Source organism: Octopus bimaculoides, chromosome 9 (genome assembly GCF_001194135.2).
Source record: "Octopus bimaculoides isolate UCB-OBI-ISO-001 chromosome 9, ASM119413v2, whole genome shotgun sequence".
Lineage (NCBI taxonomy): Eukaryota > Metazoa > Mollusca > Cephalopoda > Octopoda > Octopodidae > Octopus > Octopus bimaculoides.
Window position 1 is genome coordinate 67,458,501 of NC_068989.1, and position 10,787 is coordinate 67,469,287.

Sequence of the window (10,787 nt, forward strand, 5' to 3'; positions counted from 1 at the left end):
TTTCTATCTACCAAATCGACTCACAAAGATTTGGTCGGCCCAAGGTTATAGTAGAAGACACTTGCCCAAGGTGCCATGCAGTGGGACTTGAACCCAGAACCGTGTGGTTGGTAAGCATGCTACATACCACACAGCCACTCCTATATATATATATATATATGACGTTAAACGATGAGGATGATGATGATGATATATATATATGTGTGTGTGTGTATATATGCATACACATACACAATGTACTGCTTTCAGTTTCCTCCTACCAAATTCACTCACAAGGCTTTGGTTGGCACTGGGGCTATAGTAGATGACACTTACCTTAGGTGCCATGCAGTGGGACTGAACCTGAGACTACACAGTTGAGAGATCAAGCTTCTTAAATACATGGCCACACTTGTGACTAAATAGGAATTAATTCTAAGAGAGAGAATTATTCAAATGTCAGATTTTTTGCTGGGGACTAAAGCTGGTGAAATATTGTTCACTAGTTAAATAATCATTTAATTAGAAATAATTAAGAATATTTGGTGAGACACCATTTTATCATTTAAATAGAAAAGCAATCAAAAATTTGAAACTGCTGGAAGCATCCTTCAAGATATTTATAATTTCTAAATTTATTTATTTCTGTCTAAGACTGAAAGAATTTTTATGAGAACACTTTTAAAGTGCACGTAATATATATGAAATTACTTTTGATTTAGATTGCTGAAAAAATTTTTTTGAATTACATTGTTAATTTCTTGTAAAATTTTACTGATAATTCATTTGAAATATATCTCTTTATAGTTTTGCAGTTGGGAAAATCCTCATTTCTCCTCAACAGTCTTGAGTGAACTGTTATGGCAGGTGAGTAGTTTCATATATTTTATAGTTTTATATAAGTATTGTTTTACTTTTAACTTATTTGAAAACCATAATTAGCAACATGCAAAATTTTTGGCAGTTGAGAGCTTTCAAGAATTTTACTTTTGACACATTGTTTCGGTGGGTCTGGATCTCTTATAGTCCAGCTGGAGTATTGATACATGATGATGATGGCGGTGACAGCGGCAGCAGTTAGAAGCTTACAAGTCTACTTGGAAACTATGATTAACTTTTTTTTATTTACAATGGACGGATAGGTGTCCCCATGTTGTTGTTATCGCAGTGTTTCAGCTGATGTACTCTCTAGCCTTCATCAGCTGTTCTGGTGGAATTTTGAACCTACTAGATCATGTAAACTCAATAAAGCCATCCATATGGTTCACAGTAGAAAAGGAAAAGGACAATCAGCTGACATTCCTGGACGTATTAGTAACATTGACTTCACAGTGCACTTAAAGGTAAATTTATTAATGCTTAATGCTTGTTCAGGACATCTGTATACCACAAGCCAACCTTCACTAGACAATACCTCAGCTTCAATTCTCACCATCCATACAATATAAAGAGAGGGATTGTTCAGTGCCTAAAACATCAAACAAGGACTATAAGTAGCGATCCTGATATGCACCAGGAAGAAATGATCAGGCTAAGAAACAATTTGCTATGCAACAACTACTCAAAGAACATATGTCCACTCCTATTAGGAAGAGGAGAGAAGATAAAACCCATGAACTGAGCACAGTTTGTCTACCCTGTGTCAAGGAGTCTCGGAAAAGATACAAAACACATGCTGTCCATATGACATCAGGACAGTATTCAGAAGTAATACCACCCTTCGCAAATATCTTCTCTGAGTAAAACCACCCATGGAAGAGAATATGACCAAAAACTGCATGTACCCTATCCCATGCGATTGTGGTAGGTTATACAAAGGTAAAACATGCCACCCCCTTAAAGTAAGGGTAGAGGAATATCGTAAAGCTTTGACATGTGGGGTTGTTGAAAAATCAGGTATCGCCAATCATGTATGGAAAAACGGAGACCACCTCCCGTTGTAGGATGACATTAAAATAATTGACAGAGAACACCACTGGAAAATACGAAAATTAAAAGAAGCTGCACATATGTTAGGATACAATAACCTCCTAAGCAGACCAAGTGCAGATATGAATGTAATATGGGAACCGGTATTAAGAAACGATAAAATACTAGGTTTATAAGCCCTGAAATTCACTCTATAATAGCTCACGGGCATATAGTGTAGTGGATAAAAGCACAGGCTACTAATCCTTGGATTCTCAGGCAGGGACTTGGAAAATAATATCAACAGATAAATAACATCAGCAGCATACCTTAGGAATGAGAACAGTGTACCCCATTAGTCAAAGGGTTGGGTTCGAAATTCCACCAGAACACCTGATGAAGGCTGGAGAGTACATCAGCCAAAACGTGATAACAACAAACAAGATGAGGACACCTGTCTATCCATTGTAAATAATGCACATAATTTCTCATCTCAAAAATATAGAATAGTATGATTACATTTGTAAATAAGCACCAAACTGACTTTGTAGCACAAAGAATTTAATGTCAAGAAGAAGTGAAGCCTAATGTTCCTGGCAGAATACCTTTGTTTGAATTCTGTTTGTCAATGGCAAAGCATTACTGGTTTTCTCAGTTTCTCTCGTTTTTCTGTATGACTTTGTAGCAGTTTGGAGGCTCTTATTTTTATGGCTCTTATGGTCAGATTGTTTGAGAACAGTCTGCCATAACAAACTGTTTATTGATTAAGTTTCTAGCCAGCTTCTGATACACATCTCTTCTTCTTAACACTATAGAAACCAAGATTAAAGCCTATGCTTTGTGTGTTAGTCAAGGATTTAAAAATATCTCCCTCTTTTTCTGATTTTCGAATAAATGCAAATTGTATGAGGATAGAGATTGTAGTTTGTTGGTGGATGTCAAAATATTTGCTTTCATTGTTCACTTTCATTTTAATTACTTTAAAACCCTTTTGTTATATCTGTTGAAATACACTGGGTTTGTTTCAATTAATTTTGAAAATAATGAAGAATTTAGTAAAATAACTATCCTTATTAAGCTGATGTTTGGAATATGACACGTTGATGGAAGATTTTAATTTAGATCTCTTTAAAATGGGAACTTTATATAGAGAACCAGCATTTAATATTACAGAACCAGCACTTTATATTATAGGGCCAGTCTCTGTCAGATTAGTATCAAAAGGACTAAATATTTTCAATATGACTAAAGGTAATGATTAAGGTGGCAGAGAGTGTGTGAATATAAGAGAAATATATTTTAGTATTGCAGAAGTTGTATAGATTTGTTTATGCAAGATTATTTAAAAAAAATTTTATTGTTTTGTATGAAGAAGACAAAATCAAAATGTTGATGAATGATATATTTTCTTTTATTACAGGTGGCTTACTCATACACTTATGAATTGAAACCCTATTTGGAACTTTTATTTCAAATGTTAATGCTTGATGATTCGTGGCAAAATCATCGAATTCACAATGCACTTAAAGGTAGATTTACTAATGCTTAATTCTTACTGTAGAAATGTACCAATGCTTAACCTTTTCCTGACTGCTTAATACTGTAGGATATTAAAACATCTCTCATTTCAGTCCCTTTCTTTCATGGAATTTTAATTCTGTTCTGGGTCTCTGTCTATCTTATAACTCCCATTATTTTGAATAATAACTGGAAATAACTGGAATTAGGACTGTTTAATGACCTACTCTTGAACACAAGATTAAATACAATAATTTCAGTAATAAATGACAAGTTATAATAGTTTTATTATGAATATCCATAAATGTTGAAACACTAGCCGAGAACATTTTGAAGAACAGTGTTTCAAAAATTAGTTAAACTTGATTGTGTTGAATTCTGATCTATTTTGTACATAGAAACTTTGTCTGTCTCTCTGTGTCTCTATCTCGGTCTGTCTGTCTCTTTCTGTAAAACATATGATTGTAGTATTTTAGAATTAGACTTAAAATTGAATCACTTGATATTAATGCATTTATATTAAGTTTGATCATGCTTATGCATTTTAAATTTAAAATAAATTCATATTAAGTTAAAAATTCTTCTGTCTGTAGGTATTCCTGATGATAGAGATGGCTTATTTGATACCATTCAACGGTCTAAAAATCATTATCAAAAAAGAGCCTATCAATGCATCAAAATGATGGTGTTGCTTTTTACACAGTAAGTTTTTCTTCATGAATTATTGCTGTTATGAAATTTTGTTTTATTTTCTGAAAATTACGATTTCAGTAAAATATATATGTGTGTGTGTGTGTGTGTGTGTGTGTGTGTATAGGGTGTGGGGAATAAACTTGTCTAAATTACGCAAAAATGAAAATGTATTGATTTGTCTCAATTTCTTGTATTTTCGAAAAGCCCATTTTATAGCTTTTAACCACCCAAAGTCTGTATAGTGGCTGTCTAGAAAAAAACAAAAAACATCACTACTCCTTTTGTAGTTTTGTAGTAGTGTACAATATGGTATATGGGCTAATCATTCAGTTGCCTCTCGAAATAAAACATAAATAATGCAATAAGATTGATATAAGAGCATTGATGTTTGCTCCAGCTATTATTCCAATAGTTTTGCCAGAAGGATGTCATCTTCACCAAATTTTGCATTTGAAAGAGCCTGGAAAAACCCAGGTACTTAATGATGTATGTCTGAGAATTTTATGCAGAGGCATGGATAAAGAGTTATTGAATGTCGTTTGCCAAGGACTAGGTTCAATGATTTCTCATAGAATCCCACTGAACTTAGTCATGGCTCAGATTTGTTATCAAATACTTGTGATATGAGTTAGTTAAAAGATTGAGGACATGTCTATAAATAAATGGTACTGCAGAAAAGTAACGAAACTGGAGCAATTCTAGTTTTGTGTTTCAGCTGAAAGGAAGAAGTAGGTTAAGTGAGTTGGATTGTTGTGATTTGCTATTTGAAGCTTATCTCTTAAATGTTTTCTCTCTCTCTTATTTTTGTAGTTGTATCCCTGCAGCTCAGATGTTACAGAGTAATGGTGATCTGAAAAGGAAGTGGACTTGGGCAGTTGAGTGGCTTAGTGATGAGCTAGAGCGGGTAAGTGATTTCTATATGATTACAATACTGCAGACACAAGAAACTTGAGACATAGCATGTTTCTGGGCAACCTATGCTTTGGTATATGGTAACGAGTGAAAAAAGATCTAACACACAAATGCTGATGAACTGTTCATAAAAGCTGGCATAAAAATGACATTGATTTCAAGAGCTTGCTTTGCTTTTGCATTGCTTCATGTTAAGGATGATGATGATGATTATCATCATTGTTTTTATGTCCACTTTTTCCATGCTTGCATGGTTCAGATGGAGTTTATTGAGGTAGACTTTCTATGACCAGAGATGCGTTTGCTGTCACCAGCCCTCACCTATTTTCCATGCAAGGAAATGTTTCTCCATGGCCAGACATGTTCTTCATGGAAGACTAAAAACAAACAACATCATTTGAATGATGGTGATGCTCGACTCTAAATATGTTTGTTCTTTTTTTAATTCATTCTTATCAATTTTTATTGTTTGATATTCGTGACTTTTATATATTAATCAGAACTTGTAACTCACAAATGATATGACTTCTACGGGTGAGTTTAGAGTTCCTTATAGAGCATTATCATCCAGTCTGCATCCAGTATAGTGGTGTGGTTGTTACTGTACTTTGTAGTACCACTGGTTATGATAAACAGCAAATGTAGGGTAAATTATGATATAAACTTGTGTTTATCATATTTTATATTACACTCTCACACACAGGCATTAATAAAAAAACATGACTGAAAATAATTGAGAAGAGAAGTCTAATGAATCCTTCATACACACAAATGCTGATATGTATGTACAAATATATATACATTAAAGCCACACATTTTAATGTAGAACAGGATATGAAACTAGAGTTGAGTTTTTCCCTGTTACTAAGTGTTATTTATCATCCTTGGCTAACATTTTAAACTAGTTCAAGAATGTCTGTAGGCATAATGTCACTATGTACATATTAGGTGAGCTTGAAGAAGTATAATTTTGACGACAACATTTGTTTAACTGTGAAGTGCAATCAGTGCATCAATAAATATAACAATTTGTTTTTATCTGCAACAAGATCATCATCATCATTTAACATTCGTTGTCCATGCTGGCATGGGTTCGACAGTTTCACCAGAGTTGGGGAGCTGCACCAGACTCCAATCTGATTTGGCATGGTTTCTATGGCTGGATGCCCTTCCTAATGCCAACCACTTTACAGTGTGCTGGGTGCTTTTATGTGGTGCTGCACATGGTAAATTTTCATCTGCACAGGTGCATCTCTATATACAATGATTGTAGAGTAATTAATGAATAATAATCATAGCTTGCCAAGTAGACAGAATGTTTGAGGTTGTGCATTTCATACCCTTAAGTCCATTTTGATATCAATTGATATCTCTGGTGATAGTCTAGTATTGGATTATGTGTGTTACATGTGCATCAAGTAAATAAAATAACAACTACTATTGCAGAATTGTAGGTAGTAGTTGGTTGTTATATGTCTTCTATGTCATGGTTTTAATGTCTCCTTTCCCATGCTTGCATGGGTTGTACAAAGCTTATTGGGGCAAATTTTCAACAGCGAGATGCCCTTCCTGTTTCCAAGCAAGGTATTTTTCCTATAGCAGAAACTGCTTGCATGATGGCAATGCTCATAACTCTTGTGTTATGTCAAGACAGGGGGTCAGACACCTACACACATGTATAAAATGAACTTCTTTCAGTTTCAATCTACCAGATCCACTCACAAAGCTTTAGTAAACCTGGGGCTGTAGCAAAAGACACCTGCCCCAAGGTATCATTCAGTTGGATTGAATTCAAACCCATGAAGTTGAGAAGCAAACCTCTCAACCATACAGCCATGCTGGCATCAATTACAATTTCATATAGTATTTTTAGTGGTTGAGAAATTTCTTATCTGCTCTATAATGTCCAATATTAACTCTTTTAAACCTATATTTATAGCCCTCATGCTCTGTAAATGATTATTAAAACCATTTCCAGTTCTGAAAAAAAATTTTTTCTAATTATGCTACACTCTTTTCAACTGATCCAACTTATGTTTGGTTTTCAGAGGTCTTTTTCTGGTAATGCCCTGTGTATTTATAATTATAATGTTACATTCTTCTCATTGATACTATATTGTCAGCTAATTTGATTCTTATGTTTGATTTCCAGAGGCCTTATCCTGGTAATGCCCAGTATACTTATAATAATTGGTCACCTCCAGCTCAATCCAATGAGACCTCTAATGGGTAAGTACTTTTTGTTTTGTTTAAACAGTTTATATATTTCATAGCTGTTTATGTAGCTTTGTAGACTCTGTCAGTTCTGATGGAGTGGGCTCCAGCAGTGATTAAGCACAAATATAAACATACTCAATAGAGTGACACGTTTCAGTGGAATTCTTATTGTTAGGTTTTGTGGTTGTAATTCCATCTTAAGTTTGTTTAGAAGTCTTAGTAAACTATCATCATCATTGTTTAACATCCGTCTTCCATGTATGCATGAGTAGGACAGTTGACAGGAGCTGACCAGGTAGAAGACTATCCCAGGCAGTGAGGTGGCAGAAACGTTAGCACACCGGGCGAAATACTTAGCGGTATTTTGTCTGCCATTACGTTCTGAGTTCAAATTCCGCCGAGGTTGACTTTGCCTTTCATCCTTGTAAAGATATTATTGCTAAGTGTTAGGCACAAATTTAGTTTGTGCATTCCACATTCTTGAAATTTCTAACCAAAGTTCCAAATAATTACATTTTACCCACATCCCTTACTAACTATATTTTGGTCACCTGGAATGATGACATTCTGTGTCACATTTCTGTGCTTCCTTCAGCAGTATTTGCTCTGGCTCTTCATCTTTTGACTTTAATTTTGCCTTTCATCCATCTAAGGTTGATAAAATAAAGTGCCAGCCTAGCTCTGGGGTCTATATAATTGACTGTTTCTCCCCTCCAAATTTCTAGCTTGGTGCTTATGCTAGAAATTATTGAAGTCAGTCGATTGGCAGAATTGGTAAAACATCAAATAAAATATCTTAACCCTTGGGTATTCAGATTACTCTGTCAAATGTAATGCTTATTTATTTACATTGTTTTGGATTAATCCCGCATTATCTCGTAGCTTTGAGATTTCAATGATGTGATTGGTTATTTTTAGAGTAACATTGTGGGGTTGGTGTAAGGGGCTGGATCTGGCCAGTCTGAACACAAAACATAGAATAATTAGGCTGGATATGGCTAGTTTAAATGCTAAGAGATTAAAGTATTTGGTTATGGTTCTTTGTGCTGAATACAAACTGTAGAAAGTTTTTTTTTTTTATTTTGTGTTATTGTTGTTGTTATCATCATCATCATTATCACCGTTGTTATTATTATTATTTTTTTTCTTCAACAGTTATTTCCTGGAACGATCTCATAGTGCTAGAAGTACTTTAACCAGAGCCTATGAGCTTTGTCCTGAAGAGGTAATTATTTTCTCTTAGTATTATTATTTTGTTTTTTTTTCAAAAAAATCATAAATAACTATAAATATGACATTGTTACTTTTTTCTTTTTAATTATTTTTAAAATAATAACATGTTGGATTTTGTAGTTAAGGTAATAAATTTATATGATATTTTCTTACATAGTTACACTTCACCAATCTTTCAGTGTTTAGTCTTTCCCCTCTGCATTCTATGTTCAAATACCACCAGGGTTGTTTGCCATTGTTATCAGACATATATTAGGAGTCTGCTTAATCATTTAGCTGGGTGTCCTTCTTATGATTAACCATTCAACTGTAAAGCAACCTTGATCGCTTTCTTATCTCTGAACTTAGCTTTTACTCAAGCATTATTATCTTTGTACTAATAGTATCATCTGACCAATAGATTTTGCATACCCTACAACCCCTAACTCTCATTTCTTATCAACAAATAGGTTGGCAAAGCAAATGTTCTTCACTGTCCATCTAAGCAGGTAACTTAAACTATCCTTCTAGATATGTTTCTTGCACATCTCTCACCCATCCAAAAGCCAGTGAATGCCAAATTCTTAAGTGGTTTATTCGTTGCTGTACTGCATCAATACAAGCAAGGAACACTGCTTAAAAGTGGTTGGAGGTGGTCACTAACCACCAACTTTGAGGACAGCTGAGAGACAATGAACAGAAAAGCAAAAGTTGTCTCTAGGCATGCCACTGCTTGCAATTTCTCTCACTTAACCAAATTCTAGGTTTCTGGTCCCTTGCCAAGAAGGTATCCACCAGCTTTGTAAAACCTTCCTACTCACCACCATTTCTTCCAAGTGAAAGACCCTGCTCCCCCATTTTCTGTCTATGTTCCCATACAACACACATTTAATAAAATTCCTCCCAATCTTTCTGTCTCCACAATACCAATCTCATCAGCAATTGTGAAAATTCCTTTGTTCATGCCAAACAAAATGACCGATTCTGACAGTGTACCTTCTGTTATCCTAAAATCATTGCATTTCACAGCTTCAAACAGTGAATTTCAAAGCTGGCTACTTTCAGTCTTTGCCAAACTCTGTTACGGTCAATCTCAATCTATGGAAACGCATGTATTTAGCTCAGTTTTTAAAATGGTAACTCCTCTGGTCCTGAAACTGCCTACCAATCAATTAACCACGCTTTCAATTTAATCAAATGAAACTTTGAAGCCACTGTCAGTACTATTATTGTTAAAGAATAATATTTTTGTACTCTACAAAAGTATGGAGTAACCCTTCAGATTAATTTGGTAAAACTGCTTTTATTAGAACCGAACATAAAAACAAACATATCATCATCATAGTTGTCATTTGATGTCTGCTTTCCATGCTGGCATGAGTTAGATGGTTTGACTGGAACTGGTAAGCTGCACCAATTTTCTGTCTGATTTGGTATGGTTTCTATGACTGGATGTCCTTCCTAACACCAACCACTCCAAGAGTGTAATGGGTGCTTTTTACATGTCACTGGCACGGGAAAACAATGATTAGTCACAAAATGGACTTCTTTCAGTTTCTATCTTTGAAATCCATTCCCAAGGCTTTGGTTGACCCAGGGCTATTGTAGAAGGCACCCACTTAAAGTAGCACACAGTGTGACTGAACCCAATACATGTAGGGAAGCAAATTTCTTAACCACATGACCAAGCCTGCACCTTCCTAATGTCTTTTATCTTTTACTTGTTTGTCATTTGATTGTGGCCATGCTGGGGCACTGCTTTGAAGGGTTTTTGGTTGAACAAACTGATCCCAGGACTTACTTTTAAAGTCTGATACTTATTCTGTCTGTGCCTTTTGCTGAACTGCTAAGTTACAGGGAAGTAAACACACCAACGCCAGTTGTTGAGTAGTGATGATGGGACACACACAACTGGCTTCTTTCAGTTTCTTTCTACCAAATCTACTCACAAGGCTTTGATCAGCCTGATGCTATAGTAGGAGACACTTGTCCAAGGTCTCACACAGTAGGATTGAACCTGGGAACCATGTGGTTGGGAAGCAAGCTTCTTACCACACAGCCACACCTGTGCCTCTGTATATTTTAAATTCAAATGTTTGGAAATCAAATAAAATTTTGCATAAAATGCCTTTGTCTTTTTTTTGGTTTTGAAGGCAATGTCGATGTACTTTCTAACATTTATTTTTAAATTGTGTGCAGGAACCCGAAGAAGCTGACTTGACTGACGAACCAGAGAGTCCACATCATGACGAACAAGTGCCCATGTATAGTGGACAAACGCAGCTGCCAACTCAGAGTCAGCAGCCCACCCAAAGCCAGCCTGCAACACAGTCCCAATCTTTAACAAT

General features: G+C 35.2%; 1 protein-coding gene across 1 annotated transcript in view; it reads left to right on the plus strand.

Annotated features, from left to right (window-relative positions):
• Positions 1 to 10,785, plus strand: part of LOC106883044 (probable ubiquitin carboxyl-terminal hydrolase FAF-X) — a gene marked incomplete at its 3' end in the record, with an annotated part of 154,147 nt that extends 143,362 nt beyond the window's left edge. The window contains exons 54-61 of the mRNA XM_052970921.1: positions 787 to 846; positions 3,308 to 3,416; positions 3,999 to 4,107; positions 4,909 to 5,002; positions 7,163 to 7,239; positions 8,383 to 8,452; positions 8,910 to 8,948; positions 10,639 to 10,785. Of these exons, the coding sequence (XP_052826881.1) occupies positions 787 to 846; positions 3,308 to 3,416; positions 3,999 to 4,107; positions 4,909 to 5,002; positions 7,163 to 7,239; positions 8,383 to 8,452; positions 8,910 to 8,948; positions 10,639 to 10,785 (705 nt within the window). The remainder of the gene's footprint in view (positions 1 to 786; positions 847 to 3,307; positions 3,417 to 3,998; positions 4,108 to 4,908; positions 5,003 to 7,162; positions 7,240 to 8,382; positions 8,453 to 8,909; positions 8,949 to 10,638) is intronic.
• Positions 10,786 to 10,787: the final 2 nt, after the last annotated feature.